The sequence below is a fragment of the Prenolepis imparis genome, unplaced genomic scaffold, assembly GCF_030444845.1.
Source record: "Prenolepis imparis isolate NDT839.2.m4 unplaced genomic scaffold, iyPreImpa1.0 SCAF_13, whole genome shotgun sequence".
Lineage (NCBI taxonomy): Eukaryota > Metazoa > Arthropoda > Insecta > Hymenoptera > Formicidae > Prenolepis > Prenolepis imparis.
In genome coordinates, this window is record NW_028141171.1 from 7,704,148 (window position 1) to 7,725,401 (window position 21,254).

The window sequence follows — 21,254 nt, forward strand, 5'->3', positions numbered from 1 at the left end:
AAGATCAAAATTCAAGATACTTACTGTATATCAAAGTCTCCCAAATGGAATTACAAACTCCCCAGGCAGCTGATATGACATGGAAGAGAGCCGGGTCGTCTCCTGTCGGTCTCCAAGTGACCAGGACCAGCAGGAGACAAGCGTGGAAGGCGAAACCCACGACTGAAATCACAAGGTCTCCCCTGTCTCTAATCCGCGATTGACAGATTTAAATTAACCGGGTCGGATCAAAAAAATTATCTTTCTATATATATTTTTTTTTACGTCTAATTATGAATTACTTTAATATTTCTTACATATTAATTTTTGTCTTCAGTCCTACATTCTAGTCATCGTGTCGTCCATTCATTTTGTGTTTTTATATGTTATTATATGTTATTAAATATTTATTTCAATCCGACTCTGCGCTTGTTATTGAATGTAATGCATTAGAGAAATTACTTACCCACAACATAGTACCTTTTAATCTGTCTCAACAGCATCGAAAGTGTCACGGCGGCGAGAGCTTGCAGCAGAGCCAAGCTCAGAAAATTTAAGGTGATTGTGCCGGCATCACCTGAGGTGCACACCACATACGCCTATGCAAAAGACAATGCTTTTTATAGTCATCAGATATTAAGAAAATTTACAAAGTCGCACTCGTGTCGTACATTTGCGTTCGCAAAATATTTCTTCAAGTGTTAAGTCACGAAATAAGAAAGACAAATTTGTGGAATTAATTGAAAAGAAGGAAAAGAGATTTTTTTTTAAATATCTAAATAAAGTAGAACTCCAAAAATAATATAGAACATTATAAATAGATTGACATTTTCTTTACTTTCGATTATTCATTCCACGTTATATTAAATTAAATTTAAAAGTAATTAATTGTGATATTTAATATTACAATTAATATTAAATGAAGCAAATGTGAAATTTTTAATCGAGTCGAAACGAATCGCTTCGTTTACCTCCATAAAATCGGCGTAGATGAAACCTTGTTCCAGTCCGATGAAGAGCGTGAGCGGCGCCGCGAGCTGAAGCTTCGGGTCCTGAAAGGCGCATTTTACGGACTTGAGAATATCCTTGACGCTGGTGCGATCCTGGTTCGCCTTAGGCTCCTGCATCCTGGAGTCTAGAAACGCGCAGGATATGCCTAGACCGAGCACTGCCAGACCGAGCCAGATACTGACGAGCACCCTCGACGTTCCCGGCGCGATTGTCGGCTCGTAGAACGTTTCGTTGTAAAAGTACATCTCCTCCGAACAGTACTCGGCCCCGCAGACATCCCCTATGTCGCTGTTTATTACGCTAGACGGCATCAGATCCGTTAGCCTGACGAGGATCGCGGCGATGAGGCAACCTGGAATCATGAAGAGAGTAATAGAATTATAGAGCGACGATATTAGATGCTACAGAAAACAAAAACAGAAACTAATAATGAATGCATAAATAAAATTCAATAAATTATTTTGACAAAATTAATTAAATAATTAAATAAAGTATCTGTTATATATTTTCTGAATTAATTTTAAAATGTTTGCTAATATCATATGCATGTTTCTTGAAAGAGGGTGGGGAAGTTGATAATGAGATTGAAAGAAATATTAAAAATACCGATTGCAAGACCAATGTCTTCGGCCAGTTTGATTCCCCGGTTCAGCCTTCTCAGCAGACATTCGCGCCGCGTCTCATCTGGATCTTCAGGATCGACGCAGACCATCGCCAGGCTGGTCGCGGATACGTTGACGTGCGACGTCCTCGCTAAAAAGCTCGAGCTGGCGCAGCATCCTAGCATCGCGTAGCTGGGTGCGAGTATGTACCTAAAATGCGGAAGAGAACGTGCATGCATATATATAAATATAAATATATTAATAATTTGTGTCATTAATTTATTTTAATTTGTTTTATCTCTTATCGAATTACAGGATCAACATCCAAATAAATAAGTTCGCGATTACAATTGAACGAAATGAAATTATTTGAAGAAAATTAATTAAATAGAATATCCGCAGTTGCAACAGGGATAATTTAATAAGGGACCATTGTGGATACCATTTGGGATACAAGTGCACGCCGACGAAGATCGCGGTGACCACGTGGCTCGCGGTGATGGCGAGATTCGTGCCGAGCCGCTGCACGACGATGGGTGCGAAACAGCTGGTGGCGGCTGCCATCATGTAGAGCTGCGCCAGGAGCACCGGACCCAGATGCGGCTCGAACGCGCCTAAACCCGCCTGCAACGGGAAGATGGGCAGCGTGGCGGCCGAGCAACTCGCGTGGCCAAGCAGTAGAGCCACGATGTGTCGTAACACGGCCTTACGTGGTGGCCGGGGCCCGGCCGGGGCCGCCCGGACCGCCGCGATCAGCCGGCGCACCGACGATGCACCCGCCGACGAGTTCATGGAATCGCGACGTCGCCACGACAATGCTGATGTGCGTGTGGACCGGCAGGAGATCGGCGAGTATGCCGTCATGTGCTGCAATAATGGGACAGACGACGAGCCGATTAGAGGTCATCTCCTGGGAATATGACTCCGTAAAAACATGCGATACAGTAGCAATTTAATAATTAATTTCATTCATTTAATAATCATTATGTGCAAAATCGCACGTTTATTCTTGATCTGGATCTAGATACAGATCTAGATTTAAGCGGTCACGTTCAGATGTTTAATTGAATCTTTTCGATGTATAGGGGGATACATATCTAATCTCTCGATTAAATTGAAATCGAATTTGCCGATGGATGCGGGTACCTCCAGCATAGCATCGTTGTCGCATAGGGTAGAATGATGATGTCCGCTGCTTCTCGCGCGCTTATGCGTGTGCGCCAACGGCGGAGGCTGCGCCGGCAATCGCACTGGACCAAGACCGCCGATCGGCACCGGCTTGTACACCGGGCTCTCTAGCTTTTCCTTGGACAATTCATGAAGATTCGGCAAGGATCCCATCGTGTCCACCCCGCCGTTCGCCGCTTCGCGATTATTCGTGTGGTACCGCCTCCTCACGCGCGATCAGGCCGCTCGATCTCGTTACGATCGACTAATCGCCGTCATGATCCGTCTTCTTATCCGCGAATCGGTCACCTAAACGAAAAGGAACGAACCTTGTACAAAGCGTGATTTTTTTTTATATATAAATTTAATTTTACTGAAATCTCATATCTATCAGGTGAATTATGTCAAATTATATACGCACTTGAAAATTTCGTGATTAAAATATTTGTAAGTTTGATAAGTTTTAAATATATATTTTGTCTTTTGTAACATTTTATTCTGGAACTTTGAAAAGGAAAAAAAAATAGTACGTATGAGAAATTTTCAATACATTTTGACAAGCGCACTCGAAGGATCGGGACGTGCACTGTTAAGTGAGAATCTTTTCGAGATCACCGCACGTCTTGCATAATTGTGAATTGACGATTGTCGGGCCAATTACGAGACGCAGGGAAAAAAAACGGGCGATAAAAAAATCCCAGCAGTCACCCGCGCAGCCTTGAACGAGAACTTGCTGAGCGAGCCGTTAGTATAACTATAAATAAATATAAGCACACGGATGTAAGGCCTTGGGTGTCACTACGTCGAACGGTTTCGTCCAATTGGCGGTGATCGGCAATCGGAGGTTGAAACCGGAAATGCAAACAAATGCAAATTCACGGGGCGTAAAACGGGTCGGCTGATTGCGCAATTCGCGATTCTAATTAGATCGAGAGAGAGAGAAAAAAAAGATACACAGGAAATTAATGGCGATATGTTCACCGAGAATACGATGATTATTATCTACTTATGTAATCCAAGATTGTAATTCAACAAACACCTGCTTCGCAGTGCACACTTCTATAGAGAACATGCGCAATCCTGATTATCTGATGATCTGATCGAAAATCACATTTATATTCTAATTTGCAGCATTACATTTCTAAACTAGTTTTACGTTGGAATTAATAATTGGCAAACCATTTTTTTTCATGTCAAATGAAATCACAAGTCAGGTCTTTTATTTATTATTCGTAAGATAACGAATTTTTTAATTACGAATTAAAATGTTTAAAGACATAATATAATTGTTATACTTGTTGTATTTCTCGTTCATTAAAAATCTCTGCATTAAAAAGTCATAATTTTCGAATTTATTAAAATTTTTCGGCTTGTGATACTCCGCGACAAAGAGCCAGAAGAACTATGAGGCGAGAACAGAGTACTTGTAAAAAAATGTCTCTTTAAAGAACAAAACATTCGAGCGAGCATTCATTGGAAACCGATATCGAGTAGTTCGATTAGCGAAAAGAATTTTCATAGAGCGTGTTTTCAGGCTGAAAGGCGGCATATTGGCTCAACGATTCAAGCGATTCACGGTTAACTTTTTGCATCTCTCGATCATGCATAATCTCTTTTTCAATCTTTCGTAACGTCGCGTGCGATTTGATGATGGAAAATTGATGTGTGGAGATTTATCGAAAAAGTTGGAACATAGGTGTAGCCAGTCAATTGAAGGTGAACTAGGTTCCACGTGTTAAACTACATTTAGCATATATCTAGCTAATGATCTCGGAAAATCTCCGGGGAGATCCCCCGAGCGATTGAAAAGAAGGAAGGTATAAAGATAAAATCAACGAGCAGATCTACTTATTACATATCAGTATAGGTAATAAAACTAATAAGATCTAATGAGAAAACAATCTGAAAATGATTACATTAATGTTCCAGGTCGGAAAGGTGAAAAAATAAACTCGACGTTGGATAAAGGATGAAGAGTCCAGTTTGAATCTCTATGGGGCGAAAAGGGTTTTATTAATTATTCATCATAGCTTTCTCTCCCCCTCTCTCTCTCTCTCTCTCTCTCTGGTTCACACATTGTCTGGTTCTACGTTCTATGTTTCTGAAGATCCAAAGACTAGAGCGCTACAGTTGCATTCCGTGTGCGTGGATGCTGGATGCATCTCGCGACGTTGCGACGACGTGCGTCACAGGGGAAAATGCGGCCGATGCGACACGGTGCGCAATCGATATTTCGTTTTTCAGCACTGTCCGCGCTCCTGACCTTGACTATTATTCTCGCGTCGGCCCACGTAACGTTAAAGCTGCCGATAATTACGTAGGTTTGCGCCGCCGGACTCGAGTAACAAGGTACAATGATTGGGAATGAAAAAAAATGTTGCAAATCCCTAATCTTTCTCCTTCTCCGTCAAAGCCCCGTTGAAGACTCGCTAGAGTCAATAAAAAAAAGTTATATGACGAAACTTTTCTTTCAAATTAATTGGTAATCAATTTTTTAATTGATTTCATTCTGAGAGATATAATCAAAAAAAGTTTAACATTGAACCCGAAGATAATTTTTAAAATTAAAAAATCCTTATATCTTAATAGTATTCTATCGAAAAATTAATTTTATTTCTATTGACGTTCGATCGGGATACGATTATTTCGATACTCGAACTACCTGATCGAAGAGAATAGAACCGCGTGCGCACGAAGCAAGATTTATTTTTTCACGCTGACGTTTTATACACGACAGTAATATAACGCGAGAGAGTGAACCCCGAAGACAACGGAATGATGAAGCAGTTTATTGTACGTATGCCCGCATCGTATATTTAGACGGAGGACGTCAGAAAGGCGATTTCAAGTCTTGCGAACCGAAAGAACTGTGACGGGTTGGTAGCAAAGAAAAAAGAAAAATCGTAAAGAGAAGAGCGGAACTTACGTTTTCGCGTTCACGCTGCTGTGCGGCCGACCAACATTTGCCATGGTTCCTGCTGACGAAGAGCTGCCAAAACTTGTTAGCCAGTTGCGCAGTTGATCGTCATGCATGATCGTCGAAGACTCGAGTAATCGATCGTCGCTTTCATATCAACGATGAACGATGAACTTTTTGTCACCGTCGACATTCGCGACATGAATTTCACACATCGTCTCTTGGAGGCTTAAATCAAGTACGAGGAGTTGACGACACGCGACATTAAATTTGCACCCGCGACAAAGTCCTAGCAGCGACTCGAGGGAGTCGTCGTCACGAATACTCGCATCCCGCGTAAAAGTTCGTCACACTTTGGATTTAATTAATATTTAATAAAGTTAAGAGCGCGAGAGACATCAACGATCGCGCTTGGTATAAAAATCACGGGTCGTCACTGCACCTGAGATTAAAATCGAATTAAGATCGTCGACGACGGATCTCTAATTCATCCGCGAGATTATTGAAAGAGACGAAGTCGAGATGAGAATTAACGCGTCTCTCGAGCTGATCGCCATGAATCAACGCGCGGATCCGTGGATAGCACTCTGGGGGCCATTATTACGCGCGGAACATTGACACGATGAGTCGCAAAAAAAAAATATATATATATAAAGGGCACGATCGAGTCACGAAATACGAAGAAGAATAGGGCACTGACATACGATCGATCGTCGAGCGAGATTCGCGTTTCACACAGCGGATCTAATTAAGCTTCCTCTATTTCTCCATCAACTTCGGGAGATCCTGACATTCCCCTTCGAAAAATGTAAACACAGTCCTAGTTCGTAGTAATTTGGATACTTTCGCCCGAGCTTTTCGCGCGTCTGTCCGTCTTTTAAATACGCGAGCGGAAACGTAAACGCGAGATGATCTCGCGATCGCTCGCGCTCACTCGAGATCGCGATCGCGACGAATTAGATCCGTCCGAAATCCGGGTCCGCGCGTTTCGCAGGACGGGATCTAGGTCCTGGGCCGACGAAGGGACGACTCACGGAGCGGTTCAACTCTGCATCCGCAATTCGGTGTCGCTCGGTTCTGCTCGAGCCAGCTCGGCTCGGCCTCTTCTCCTGATGGTCGATAACAACGAGAGTGCGTACTGAAGGCGCGCTCCTTTAATTCCCTCGCGAATCTCTCTCCCTGAGTGCGAGTTTCCTTCGGATCTCACTTGCTGGCACGCAAAAAATCTTGTCGCGTGCGAATCTTAATTATCGGTCAATTATCGAGCTCGATATATCGTATTATTCGATCATCGTATTACGAGATCAGTCGAGAGATTTGCCGAGTCGATTTTTCAACATCATCATCTATTGGCCTATATTATATCACTTCTTTGCCATGTCCCACATACGCTTTTTCTTAAAGAATATATCCGTCGATTACATTTATGATCACGTCTGCAAATTGTAAAAGATGCAAAGAGAGATAAAAATAAGCTTATTAAAATTAAAAAGAAAAAACATTCGTGTTATGATAATAAATTAAACGATAATAATTCGCGCGTTCCATTTGTAAAACAAAGCGAGCTCGAATTAATTGGCATCGAAATTTTCGGTATCTCCTGTTAAAAATTAGGTCGAGGTCGCTTGCGAACGATATTAGATCCATAATCAGTATCTCCGAGCCACTAATGACCCGCACTTTTGCGGGAACGAAGGTTTTGCTCGCGAATCAAATGGCCTTCCATTAATACACATGCATTGCGAGCACGCATCTTTCAATTATGTCGAGATCTGTCGTTAACAGTAACGTCGATTGTTGCACTTGTCATGTGTGGCTGACACGCTCGATAGTGAAGGAGAATCGAAGCGTTTAAATGCAATATCGGCAGGGTGTAAAGTTAATTCAATCAGTGAAGAAGAGAGAGAGAGAGAGAGAGAGAGAGAGGGACAGGAGAAAACACACTATTTTTTAAAGCTATGATAAAAAATAAGAACATGTACGAGACAGGCACAAAAAGCGCACAGTAGTTTTAAGACATCGATAATCAGGATTTTAACTTTTAAAATCATAAAAAAAATATTTAAAATATACTAGTGATAAATGTAATTTATCTTTTACAAAAACAAGATTCTATATCTCGCGCATTTGTTAAGACGCGTCTCGAAGGAGCGGCACGATTGAATAATCATGGTATGCGATTAGTTGTCCATTTATCCTCCCCCGAAGATGACGTTCTCCGATTAGCGATCGCGATACAATAGTATAATATAAGTCCTGCTCCTGTACCTCTCAAGGAGAGACATCGAACTTTATTATTGTTTGAGCCACGCACTTGAGAACCATAACACACACGAAGAGGCACAGAGAAGTATGTCAATGTTATATACAATCACACGTGTCATCTCTGCATGTACGTAGGTGTGAGTTGCTCTTCGAGCTACGAGGTTGATCACCTCTAGGTTACTCATTGTGCTCCACCATTTGACAGAGTGATTAGTACTTCCGAGGAAACAATTAGCCAGGTATACTATTTAAACACTTTTTCACACGTTTCATGCTAAATTACAACAGCGAGAGAAAAGGATCAATACGTTTAAATGTTGCCGAGATTCTACGTAAGGTATTAATAATTACCTTTCGGCTGTAATGTGTCCATTTATTCTCGCAAATGTCTCTAAATACGGCTATATGGTAATTATTCGAGTTAAAGCCCGTGATATCTCGCGTCTTCCGCTGGATCAGCAATCCGTGATTTCGCAGCCGGCGTTTCGAAGGACTTCTTTGTTACGTTTCACGTGGTGTAAAGTGCCGTAAGCGTCTCCTTTCTCTCTCTGTTCCTCCGACGTTTTAAACGCGATGATATAATGAACGAGGTGTAAGCGGTCAAGTCGCGACGCGACCTTGAAAATCGAAGTTCGCGAGTATTAATCATGATCATCGGTAGCGGATGATATCTCCCACTATAGTAGAGAAATACATACAGTTTTTTACCTGCACACCATCGCAAAGTCCGTATTCCTGTCTCGTATCCCTTCCTCGCCTCAGTCGCCGGCTCTGGCAGAAGGAAGATCCTTGGACACTTTCTTATAAATGAAGCCTGGTTACCGACTCGCGCCTCATTTGACGCTCCACCCTCCGTACGCGGAGGGATCGATCCGCGAGAACACGTTCTCTTTTTCTCGTGCTTTCTCAATATTTCCTTCTCCAGTTCCCTTTTATCGTCGGATTCTTGCCCGGCCGGTCCAGTACTCTCGAGAGCGCGGATTCTTCCAGGTTCCATTCTGGAATTTGAGGATCTCGATCGCGGACCTTTGTCGAAGGATATGTGAGTACCCTTTCGCAGTTCTTTGTTGAGTTCTTCGATGAGATTTTTACACGAAGCCTAAAAAGGACAAATTCGTTCGCTAAGCTTTTCGCGTTATCGTTTGTTGAAAGAGACGAGTAGAAAATTTATTGCGAAAAAAGATGTTACCTTTTTATTCTGTTCTATTTATCCTGAGATCTGTGTCAATCATTCTATCTTGTACAGCATTATGACGTATTTGTTGCATGATATATAGGATGCACCCTTTCCTATTGTCCCTTTTTTCCCTGCTTTATATTCTTTAATTAGTTCTGCTCCAACTTATCAAAACTTGCTCTATCGGAATATAAAATATTAAAACTTTTTATATATAATTTTATGTACTTTTACACTAAAAAGAAAAGCTCTGAATTAACTGGAGGAAAGACTAATTAAAGCGTGATTCCGCACGTCGGCGAGACGAGGATTTTGCGCAAATGCGAGACTGAATGCGAAAAAAGGGCACGTAGTGAAAGTATCGAATGAACGTGCAAAGGAAAGACAATACGCAGAAAATTCCAGGCATACGTAATACAACGGTATGCAATACACAACACAATACGCCCCGTGTTAAGAATCGTGTTTGCTGTCTCGATGTTCCGCGCTATTTATAAAACTCGACTTTAGTAAAAGAGTCGACACGTGCAAAAATCTAAATCCGCATACGCATGCAAATAATAATGAAATTCAATGATAAATAGAACACGCGCGTAAACACGGGAGGAATTCGAGACAAACACGAGGAGTACCCTAATTGACAGTTTAATTATATAAATCTAAATCCGCATACGCATGCAAATAATAATGAAATTCAATGATAAATAGAAAACGCGCGTAAACACGGGAGGAATTCGAGACAAACACGAGGAGTACCCTAATTGACAGTTTAATTATAAATTCGATGAATTTAAATGTGTACTTTTTTTTCAATCGACACGAATCACAATGGATTCTTTGTTCTTCGACGCCCTCGATCGCGCAGTCCCGTCGATTAATTAATTAATGCGCGCCCGCGATTAATATTATTGCATCGCGCTGTTCCGCGCTATTTACGGGGCTCGTAACTCGCGATAGAGGCTCGTTAGATCCGCATCCAATCCGGGATGCCGACGCACGATCTACGCCCATAATGTTCGTTCAGCCTTCAACTTGTTGTTAGCGCACAAAGCTCTAATTAAAATCTCACGCATATCCGCTTCGATCGACGATGACGCGAAGTTGACGTCGCGGTAAATCGTGACGCGACCTCTCTCATTTCACGCGAAATCATTAGCGATTGTTTTAATAATCCCTTTCGTAGCCGTATTCCTATACTGTCCTAACTTCGATTTCGCAATTTTGCAATTAAGCGAACACAGTGCGAGATCTCCGATTGCGTACGCGATAAATGCACGCTCCAACTAGACAGAAAATATTCTATTTGCGAGATGCGATAAATTGTTGGCGAACGCTAACAATTAAATAAATTATTCGCAATTGATCGAATAATTACACGGCTAATAAGTGTACGTATACATTACGTAAATTCGCATCCATTCACAGTATCGTATATCCATGACACGTGTATTCATTCGCTTGCACTTATGATACTTAATTAACTGTGCAATTATGAATTAACTAATATGCGGAGTAAATTCGTGGAGTTACTCACGGATAACTTAATGGATTTACGTAATATATGCTTATTAGGCGCGTGATGATCGGATACGCTAGAAATAGCCTATTAGTTGATATTCATCTCGAACATATAACATAACTATGTCATCTGTTTACTTTCATTAGCAGTTCTATTATCGCATCTATTGCGGCCATCCATTGCGGTCACTGTATGTTGACAGTATGATTTGTACCATCTTCTATTTATATATATACTAGTTACTAGAACAAAACAAGCGATTTTATATTCAAAAGAATAATATTTTCAAAAAAATAATATAAAGTTTGTTGATAGAAATCAGTTGTCAAAAAAATTAACCGAGTTTAAAGTATTATAACATACATATTATTTAAAATATATTATTTTAATTTTTATAACACATTATTTCAAAACTTAATTAAGAATTAACGTTTTAATCAACTGATTTCTGTCAAAAAATATTAATAAAACGTTAATTTGCTAATTAAATTATAAAATAATAATACACACAGAAAATTTTTTAAACAATTATCTACAAGATAAGCATATGCTCATCGTACAAGAATATGCAATTAGAAATAATAGGTTCCATTTAAAAGGTTGAAGGTGACATATGCTACCTTCAAACGACTATCCAACGTCAAACCGATGTCACCATCTTATGTCCCCCTCAAAAAAACTTTTGTATGAAACATTTTTCTCTATAACCGCTCCCTGCAAAGTTACGAGGGGTGATAGATGAAAATTGGACATTCTGTATACAATATATGGCGGACATCTTATTGTTAGATTTGTGACAGCTGTCAAACAGTGCGGTCGTGTTTGAGACAGCTCCGTTTTTTATAACGCGGAATAATTCGGAAATAATAAAAGTTAGTGTCAAGAGGTTTCCTCGCGCGATTATTCGACATCGGGACAACCAATTAACATCGCGGAAAAGCGGTGACACGATCTTCGATGTATGCATAAGTATCGACTTTACATCTCCTTTTTAATAATGGATGGATAAAAAAAACGATACATTTATTTTGCGCAATTAAATTTGTCCTATATATTTAAAGAGGGCAAAAATTTGAATATGATATGAGGGAGAGAAACATCGTTTAAATGTATTGTATATAAAACTTTCACATCGCTGTAATAGCAAATATATATTTTTCATTACTCGATCAAACTTTCACCGAAGAAAGGTCAGGCTCTAACGCTTATAAGAGCGTTCCCGTAATGATGCACGCTTCGTGGAACACCCTGTATAAGCACAATGGTGTTCGTCGCCCTGCGGAATCTCTCTAGAACGATGGAAAAAATCATTAAATCCAATCGGCTGGAAAATACGGAAAGCTCCCCTCGGGAAAAGCGAGACGGCAGATGGCTTTTAATCGATCGATCAAGAGGGGGGGCAGAAAGGGGGACGGGGGGCGCTTTCTGGGCGATGTATAAATAATGTATCGAAAGGGAGAGCCAAGACTAAGCCGTGTTACTGTAAAAATATATACTCACGAAAAATTGTTGTATAAGAGCTTTAAGATTCGCAAACTGATTACGTACCTCGATGTAAACGATATAACATTAGTTTGTCGATTGTCAGTAAACGGAGACAATTAAGATATCCTCACAGATATCTAATTTGAATACGAGTATGTATGTGTACGAATACGTATTTATATTCTAATCGCCATATTCTACGAATATGTATATAAATACGTAATAAATACGTACTCGTATTCTAATTATCCCGTGCAATTCGCTACACATATTTATCGTTCGTATTTTTGCACGTTTTTATTTTTGCCTTTTATTCGATATCAGGATGCATGCACTGTTTCTTCTTGATATATTCCTTCTTTTTTGTTCTTATGCTAATCATTGGTGATGCGTGAACGCACAGAGTATATAATACCTGGAAATATGAATCTATATGAATAGATCATTATATGAACGAATTTTTAATTGTAAATTTTCTCAAGCAGTACGAGGTCAAATTATATATAGAAATTGCTATCTTGTAGCATTTCTCGAAAAAAATTGTGTTCACTTATAAATGTAAAACAGAATTGCTGGATCACTAATTGTTAGATTCTATCTATAATCTTCACATTTCTAAGTATGTGCATTCATGCAATCGCTTATTCAAAATAGACAGTTTTTCGATGCGTCCGTTCGTTCCGTTCGTCATTACGTTGACATTGCGATTTTTCCAATCATTATTTATTAATTCCCTTTTAATCGATGTTGATGTAACATGAATGACACTTTTGCGCAAGATGTAAATGGGAGCTATATTTTATCCCGTAAATTACAGCTTTGACGTTGCAACAACATATATCTTCGTTTTTTTCCGCTTCGCAATTTTACTGTATAATTTCTAAAGTTAAAGAAACGTAATTGAAGTTTGTCTTAAATATGCATTTTTCGATGCCTCTATTTCGATCGTTCAAGTTATTACTTCGTAATAATAAACATCGAAAATAGTTAAGCTCCTAATCAAAATCATAAATTAGCAGATGCTAAGTTTCGATTGCTTAAACTTTTATATATTTTCATATGCTTTCATATTACTTTTATTATTTTATAATTTGCATAAGAAATACAATTAATGAGATTCTTTGCAAATTACGAGTGGAGAATACTTCAAAAATCCATGCTATAGATGTGTGACAATTCTGATTCACTCAAAGACCTCGAAGAATTCTTAATTACAAAAATATATAATCAAAGTTTCCAAGAAAAATATATTCTGCACTTGACGCAATTATTATCGTTGGAATTATTAGCGAAAATTTCGCGAGTGTTGGAGAAACCTGTTACACACGAGTTACCTGTCCCTTACAACAGTTGCTATGCCAAGAACATTGAACAAATTATACAAACGCGAGTTATAATTAAAAGGAACGAAAATAAACAATTATATGTAAAACCAATATCCGCGTGAATCATAAGTGACGTTTAGAAAAATTTCCGATCTATAACGTATGCTACTTTATACAAAGTGGTATAGAGTTATCATCAATTTCCCGGAGTTATTCTTTCCAAGTAAATATGTAGCAAAATACAATTGAGACGGTGATTCTTTTGCTCTTATCCGACAAAATATCATTGCCGCATACGATGCAGAATCCTCGCTTACGACGATATTTTTATATTATACCGTCAGCTTTATTCATATTCTGCAAATCGAATGCGGCGAAGATGCCGCGAAAAGATACAGCGTATAATTTTGCGTTAACACACCCACTTGTTGTAATCTTATTTATGCGTTTATCCATCTATTGTGCGCGACCGCGACCAAGGATTTTTACATTATACATAAATCACATAATCCTGTGCTCCGCCTGAGAATTTCTCGCCCAGGGTACCCTGTTGCCTATATCCTATACATATAAAATGACAGACTTGTACACGAATCTTACACTCTCTTCAATCGCACAATAATCGAACAAGTCGATTATAAGTATAAGTCGGCAGATGCACATACTTATCCTGGCATCGACTGTTAACTATAGCAAATAACTATGCTTCGCGTGCATATCTCTTATTGTATCAGTGCACCATTCGCGCGTGTAATTACAGCGGATTGAATTACAGATTTGCATCGCTTCCATGCATCGGCTGCACTTCATCGACGTTGATAGAATGCTCTTTGTGAAAACGAAAATTTACTGCCATGAATAAATATCTTATCTATTACAGCTTTATATCTCACTGTCAAGTTTATATCTCGATATTCGCTAATTATTTGAATTATCATTAACTATGAAAAATTACAGTGGAGAAATTTCTCTCCACTGCATATTTGCTCAATCGCTCATTTCTTGTCGATATTGAAATGTTTTGTACAAATTCGCGAACAGATTCCCGATTTCTTCATCGATCTCATAATTATTTCTTCAAAAATATCATTATCTTCTTTTTACATTCGCCGCTTTGTCAAATAAAGCGTGACGGCCTTCACAGATTGATTCTCTATAACGTTTAGCTCCGTCAGCTTCATCTTATATTTTTACGCACATTGCATATTTTTTTATAAATCCAATTAATTAAATTAATATAGGTACATATGAAATAAAATTATAAAATTAGAATTATAAATATAATACACTAAAATTACAAAATTATACACTATATAAGATTTAAATTAACAGATATGTGATTGGTCCTGAAATATGATTGATGATTGATCCTAGTCCTCTAAGGGGATACTTTTTTTGTTCGCGAATTAAAGTGGCGAATTCCTACAAACTGAATGATTCAAATGACTAACGATTCAAATGACAATTTTCGTTCCATCTCAATGATTTTGGTTCAAGGTAATCCGGCATATATGTATATATATATAGTAAGACTCGCGTCTTTTAACTTAAACTTCTCGCGCGTGTACAAGAACACGAGCTTTCCTATCCGTTCGTTATCATAATCATAATCACGTGTCCTCCTTCCCTTTCATCCGAAGATGATACTCATGCATGCAATGAAACGTGATATCGCATAAAATCATGACGAAAACGAGCGCACAATTTTGCATTCTGTTGCGCGAATTATCATGTGTCAGTCGCGGCACGTGCAAAAAAATATGCAAGAAAATATCAAAGTTGGGAAAATTATATACTTTAGTAACTCATTACCATTACCTTATTCTTTTTGCTGAAAAATAACTTGTTACCGTCACTAGTTAATTTTAAAAATAACTCGTTACTGTCACTCGTAATGTTTAAAAAGTAATTTGTTACCGTTATTACTTGAATATATATAATAACGAGTCATTTCCCGTTATTGTTTTCAATGATATTGCAAAGAATCAAGCTGAAAAAATTATATAAAATTTTAAATAAACGCCATTATATTTTGCGTGTCAAAATTATTTATTAATTTTTTTAAAGTATTTAATATTCTCTATGTGTGTGTTTCTTTGCAAAAATCAAGCTGCGTATGTTCAAAAAGGAACGATAAAAGTAATTGTTTCATTCTTTTTACTCGTTATTAAGAAATGTATCGAAGAAAAATGTATCCTTTCCGGAACAGACAAAATTTGTAGTCGTTTTTTACAAAAAAAAAAAAAAAAATAGTAACAATAATGGTAACGGGGTTACACACACAAATAATGTATTATTTCCCAACTTTGTTATCATTTATCTTTCTAGTCGTATCGATTCTTTAACCTAAACCTAGTAACCTTTCCCGTTTTTAACACGATAATGTAAAAACAAATCTGTGACGATAAAACTGCACGCGATATCTGCGCAGAGGAAAAAATTTATAATATATATATATATCCCTTATTTCTTGCATTTATATGTTTGTAATAAATTTTATACTGACAGATTTTTTTAAAACAGACAAATTTCTATACAGAGTGTTTACACAACGTTCGTAATTATAATTAGACTGTTTTCCATTGTCTTTCAATTTGTCTCGTGCTAAAATAAACGTAGATTTTAGAATGCACTCATGTCACTCGTATGCTTTTAGGCTCGATGCAACGCAACTATTTTCACAATGGCATTAGATAAAAATTACCTTGAGCAATTATTGATATCATACCGATCGGCTTAGCCGCTAGCTAAAATATTGAAATTAAAATATTATTATCGATCAATCATAAATAATAAAAGCAGTTTCGTAACAATAAATTTTTCTGCCGCAATTTCCGATCACGATTCGCGATCTCTGCATCTCATTTCGGGTGATAAACACAACACAGTTATTTTTCATATTCATGAAACGAGCCTCCGCTGAACGATAAATATGTATCCGCGGAAATCTATATTAGTCATATGTCTATCTTTTTTTTTTAACAATTAAATTGAAACTGACATTCTAAGAAAATTATTTTAAAAGTCATTAACTTAATCAAATTAATTTATAAGAAAAATCACAAGAATTTTTACATACATATTAAAAATAAATAACGCTACTCATCGTCAGATGTATCTCGTAATTAAATTCATCGCAATTTATTGCGTGCGCATTATCCGCAGCCGAATACAATAATACAAGGTTCGCAGTTAAGCTGCGCGATGGTTGATATATCCGCCAACAAATGCGACAACTATAATTCCCATCACATGCTAATTATATAATCCTCTTGCTACGCAAGCAAGAATAGATCCTGTTTCAAGTTATACGTTTTTCAGATCAAGCAAGAATGTTTCGTTCAATAATGCAAACATTGGCCTTTCTTTACAAGCCTTATGCGTTGGCTGTATTGTCGATCGGCTATGTGCTGGCAGAATTAGGTCATTTTATAATAGGTAAGTTCTCTATTGTATGTGTGATACGTGATACTCTTCATTCTTCAAACATCTTAATTATTTAATTTATCTTAATCATTAGTCGATTTCACAATCATGTTTTATTTTTTATTAGAATATTTTTTTTATTTTTCCGTCCGTTATATTTTGCGGTTCACAATGCATCTCTAATTTTACTAACGGTGTAAAATGCCTAATCCTTTCGGGAAGGTGTAACGAGCAAAGATATCGCCGAGGACCTGCATTACGGCGATATTTCCTGCCAATTTAATTCAACGACGCTGTGGGTGGTCGACCTTCCGGTGCAATGCGAAACTGCGAAGAATTCTACCTAGTAAGTTCAGTTAATATCACCTGTGTGCTCTAGAAATCTCATCTGAGAGAACGAAAATCGCGCCGCGAGAATCGCACGTAACTGTAAGCGTAATTAGCGGTCAGTATTTCCTCCTCTGACAAATCGACTTCCTTGTGAATAATTGTGATTGATTCACCGGCTTGATATATACCGTCAAGTCACGCGTCGATAATGAAGCGAGATAAACGTCGCGAGGGGACATACGGGACTTTGCATCAAGCCAATTGACTCATCGTCAACATGCCGGAAACGCTACGTTAAATGTCACGAATAATTTCGCGAGAGAGATTCACACGGTGTAGAAGAAAAAAATCTCCCATCTCTCTCCTCTCCGTCTCTAACTTCCATTTATACGGTAATTCTGCGGGCATCAATCAATCAAGGCGAATCGAAAGCTTCCCGTAGTACGCGCGCAGCAATTTATCTCGTTCGTCATCACGTTGCACTTTCGCTCGGTCCTCGCATAACGCGATTCTTTGTTCTTGTAGCTGCGAGTCCCTGAAATTGAACGGGTCTCATTACTGCGAATGGAATTACAATGGCCTCGGCCTGGACTATCAAATCCTAGCGGGACCTAGCTTCATCGCGATCTACACGATCGTCGGTATTATCCTGGGCATTGCGGCCGACAGATATAACAGGTAATTAACAAAATCAACTAATTTACATATATATCTAATGAATATTACATCTATATACCGAATTTCCAGAGTGAGGCTGCTGGCGGTTTGCACTCTGGTCTTCAGCGTCGCGATCTTCCTGAGCGGAGCGGTGAAGGAATACTGGCACCTTCTTATTCTACGAATGCTCCTGGCGGCGGGGTAAGTCCTAGTAATAACGGCGCTTCCGCTTCCGGTTGTTGCGTTCGTTCGCGAATGATGATACAGGATCGCCGATTATTATTATAATAAAGTCCGAACGAATATTGCAGGGAGGCAGGATGCAATCCGATGGCGACTGGTCTTCTGTCCGACTGGTTCGAGGAAGATCAACGTGGCCTCGTCATGTCCATTTTTAATTGGGGCATTTACGGTGGTTACGGCATCGCCTTTCCGGTCGGTCGCTACGTGCCCGATCTAAACGTCTGGGATCTGGTGAGTCAATTCCAATTGTCTCCTTTGTATCATTTTTTCCCTTTTTGTTCGCGTTGTGCGATTCCCAAAGTCGGCGTGCGTTCCGTTAGGTAATTGCTCGATACACATTTCGAAATCATTTCCGCGCGGAAGGAAAGCGTGTGTGAATGAAGGACACGGTGAATTAAAAACTGTATGGAGTTGCTTTATAATAATGATTCCGATGGAAAATATATATATATTTCTGACACAATAATTGTATGATACGTAAAAAATGAACTATAATTTAGGATTAAATACCGACGACGCGACAGAATACGAGGACGTAGTTAACAATTACGTTAATAACGCTATCAATTAAATACTGCTTTAACTGATTGCGAGACGTATATAATTAAGAATTAACGTAATCGGAACAAAAATGGTTAATCGGCAGGGATGGCGAGCCTGTTATTACGGTGCCGGTGTGATCGGCTTAATCATCGCCGTCCTCACCGGTCTGACACTCACCGAGCCGGAGAGAAAGACGATCGGCGAGGAAGCCAACGACGGGAAGCAAGTATCGATTTGGAAAGCGCTACTGCAACCGCGAATTATTCTCTTATGCCTCGCAGCCAGCATCAGACATTGCGGTAAAGGGCAATACCTTTACGCAAAAGGATTGAGATACATATCGAGGGTACATTAGCGTCTACGAGTTTGCACTAAATAACTAGTTAACTATCTTTTTCCGATAATTAAAATCTACATTCGAGCATTTCACTGATTCAAACAAGGGAACGAGTCGTTGTGAGACAATAGCTAAATAATGAAATCTTTTTGAGAAAAATTTTAAATTAAATTAGAATTATAATTGATTTTAAAAAATTATAAATTCTATTTTTAGATTTCAAAATAAATTATTTTCAATTAAAATGAAAATAAAAAAACAAAGAGGGAAGCAATTTCTATCCTGTCAGACATTTAATTTAGCAAACTTGTTTCCCTCTTCAGTTGAGTGATTCACATTTGCTATCTACATCACAATCTTTTTTTCAATGACACGTATCCCTTTACAAATTTAATTAAATCAGGCGACTCTTTTTTAGGTGGCTTGTGCTTCGCTTACAATTGTGACCTATACTACAGGGATTATTTCCCGGATTACGATCTCGGTTGGTGGCTTTTCGCCGTCACGATCGTCATCGGCAGCATCGGTGTCGTGGTTGGCGGGAGAATTAGCGACAAGTTTGTGGCGAAAATGGGAATTCGGTCGCGCGTAGCTTGTTTGGCAATTAGTCAGATAATTGCGACGCCGTTTGCATTCGGTTCAGTGTACTTTAATCCTCTTTGGGCTATGATTACACTGGGAATCTCTTATTTCTTCGGTAAGACGCGATGTTAGATGTAAAATTAAAAATTGTAAAATCGCCAAAAAGAAATATCTATATTCTATACAAAATTAATATCTATAAATCTATATATTCTAATAAAAATCTATATAATGTAAAATTCAATAATAATTATAATTCAATGTGATATAATATTTAATATTAAATCGTTATATTAAATCATATATATATGGTGAGATTATCTCGAAATTCAACAATTTTGTTTTGCAGCCGAAATGTGGTTTGGAATACTGTTCGCCGTCGTGGTGGAGATCGTTCCTCTAAATCTGCGATCGACTACCGTCGGCGTCTTTTTATTCGTCATGAATAACATCGGCGGAAACTTACCGATATTAGTCGAACCCACCAGGATGGCCATTGGTTTCCGAGAATCGTTGTACATTTATTATGCTGGCGCCTACGGTATCAGTAAGTAACAGAATGGAAAATTAATTCTCATTATTTCGTATAATCGTTCCTCTTCGTGATCGTTCATATCATTAAGCTCTTTATTTTCATAAATAAATGAGATTTTCATAAAATTAACCGTTGCCAATATATATATTATCATCATTGCCATATTATATTTATACAATTGTAATTATAATTATTATCGTATATTTTTAACACATCTAAATAAAAATGATTAGAAGAATTAATGAAACCTCTCTCTCGTGAATCATTTTAGTTACGGAAGAAGGCATACGTTTGCGGTCAAACGACAGTCTCACATTATTTTGTTCGTAGGTTCCATTATGTTCTTCCTCACCATGTTCCTAATGGATGGTTCCGCGGACAGCAAAGTGGACAGGGAAGTGAAGAAGAACGCTTCGCCGGCGTACGACAATAGCACATTCACTAACGACGATGGCCAATTGTCAACATTAGAGTTACCACGGTTTCCGGCACGACCGCCGCTCTACGAACATTCTCGATTATGAGCCGGTTGCTCTAAAGAGTAGCTGTAAATAATGCTTCGAATCGTGTACAAGCTAAGTACAATAGGGTAGCAACGGCAATAACCCATTAACTCTAATCAGAAATCAATTTCAAGAAAAACGCGAGGAGAAATATCGATAAATGTATAGCTTTTCTTTTTATTTACGATAAAAAGAATATCAAACATAAGTGTGATATTTCTTTTACGTTTTCTTTCGTCGATCGTTGATGGGTTAAAGTTCCTCGCGTCGAACTGATTGTGAGACTTGTGAAATTGTGCGCAATTTTTCACCAAGCAACAGCTGCGACAATTAAGAATTCCGCTTTGTTTGAGTGCAATGAGTTGCAAAACGCTCGTGTATACACGACGAATTATTACGTAAGATTCTTGATAAAGAATTTTATAAAAAGCTTGGTGAACTTTGAGGATAATCTTCATGGTGCGCGTTTTGTGCTCTTAAAGTAAATATTTGTAATAGAAGTGTAAGAATTTGTAATTTCTTTTTTTACAAAAGAAAAAAATCTGTAAGGAGAATTAAAGTAATTACGATATACATACGCATTTAAAAAACATAATTTACGCATATATTAGGAAAACGGATTGATCTAGGTATCGCACAAAATACATACAT

General features: G+C 38.4%; 2 protein-coding genes across 7 annotated transcripts in view; one reads left to right on the forward strand and one right to left on the reverse strand.

Annotated features, from left to right (window-relative positions):
* The window catches only part of LOC145944285 (UNC93-like protein), a 12,201-nt gene extending 3,418 nt beyond the window's left edge, over positions 1 to 8,783 (reverse strand). Inside the window, exons 1-8 of one of the 5 annotated variants that reach the window (XM_083052537.1) lie at positions 8,650 to 8,776; positions 5,686 to 7,112; positions 2,739 to 3,068; positions 2,035 to 2,459; positions 1,597 to 1,802; positions 951 to 1,342; positions 446 to 578; positions 25 to 162 (exon numbers count right to left, since the gene is read on the reverse strand). In XM_083052537.1, the coding sequence (XP_082908663.1) occupies positions 25 to 162; positions 446 to 578; positions 951 to 1,342; positions 1,597 to 1,802; positions 2,035 to 2,459; positions 2,739 to 2,933 (1,489 nt within the window). In that variant the 5' untranslated portion in view covers positions 2,934 to 3,068; positions 5,686 to 7,112; positions 8,650 to 8,776. Of the gene's footprint in view, positions 1 to 24; positions 163 to 445; positions 579 to 950; positions 1,343 to 1,596; positions 1,803 to 2,034; positions 2,460 to 2,738; positions 3,069 to 5,685; positions 7,802 to 8,292 lie in introns of those variants that run through there. The other 4 variants (XM_083052538.1, XM_083052536.1, XM_083052539.1 and 1 more) reach the window with 4 other exon arrangements.
* On the forward strand, positions 8,068 to 21,176 carry LOC145944287 (hexuronate transporter). 2 transcript variants are annotated; one of them, XM_083052544.1, is made up of 10 exons: positions 8,068 to 8,180; positions 16,769 to 16,885; positions 17,096 to 17,219; positions 17,729 to 17,881; positions 17,951 to 18,061; positions 18,172 to 18,334; positions 18,750 to 18,945; positions 19,402 to 19,680; positions 19,915 to 20,112; positions 20,431 to 21,176. In XM_083052544.1, exons 2-10 carry the CDS (start codon positions 16,780 to 16,782, stop codon positions 20,622 to 20,624), a joined length of 1,524 nt encoding a protein of 507 aa, XP_082908670.1. In that variant the 5' UTR covers positions 8,068 to 8,180; positions 16,769 to 16,779; the 3' UTR covers positions 20,625 to 21,176. The 2 variants fall into 2 exon arrangements, with proteins under 2 accessions (XP_082908670.1, XP_082908669.1); XM_083052543.1 differs by lacking the exon at positions 8,068 to 8,180 and adding an exon at positions 8,873 to 8,983.
* Positions 21,177 to 21,254: the final 78 nt, after the last annotated feature.

Bases quoted from the DNA above. Each gene is read 5' to 3' on its own strand.
- LOC145944287 (XM_083052544.1), top strand. From the start codon at position 16,780: ATGTTTCGTTCAATAATGCAAACATTGGCCTTTCTTTACAAGCCTTAT. The intron at 17,220-17,728 runs GTAAGTTCAGTT...TTGTTCTTGTAG, and splicing joins ACTGCGAAGAATTCTACCTA to CTGCGAGTCCCTGAAATTGA. The intron at 18,946-19,401 runs GTAAAGGGCAAT...ACTCTTTTTTAG, and splicing joins AGCCAGCATCAGACATTGCG to GTGGCTTGTGCTTCGCTTAC.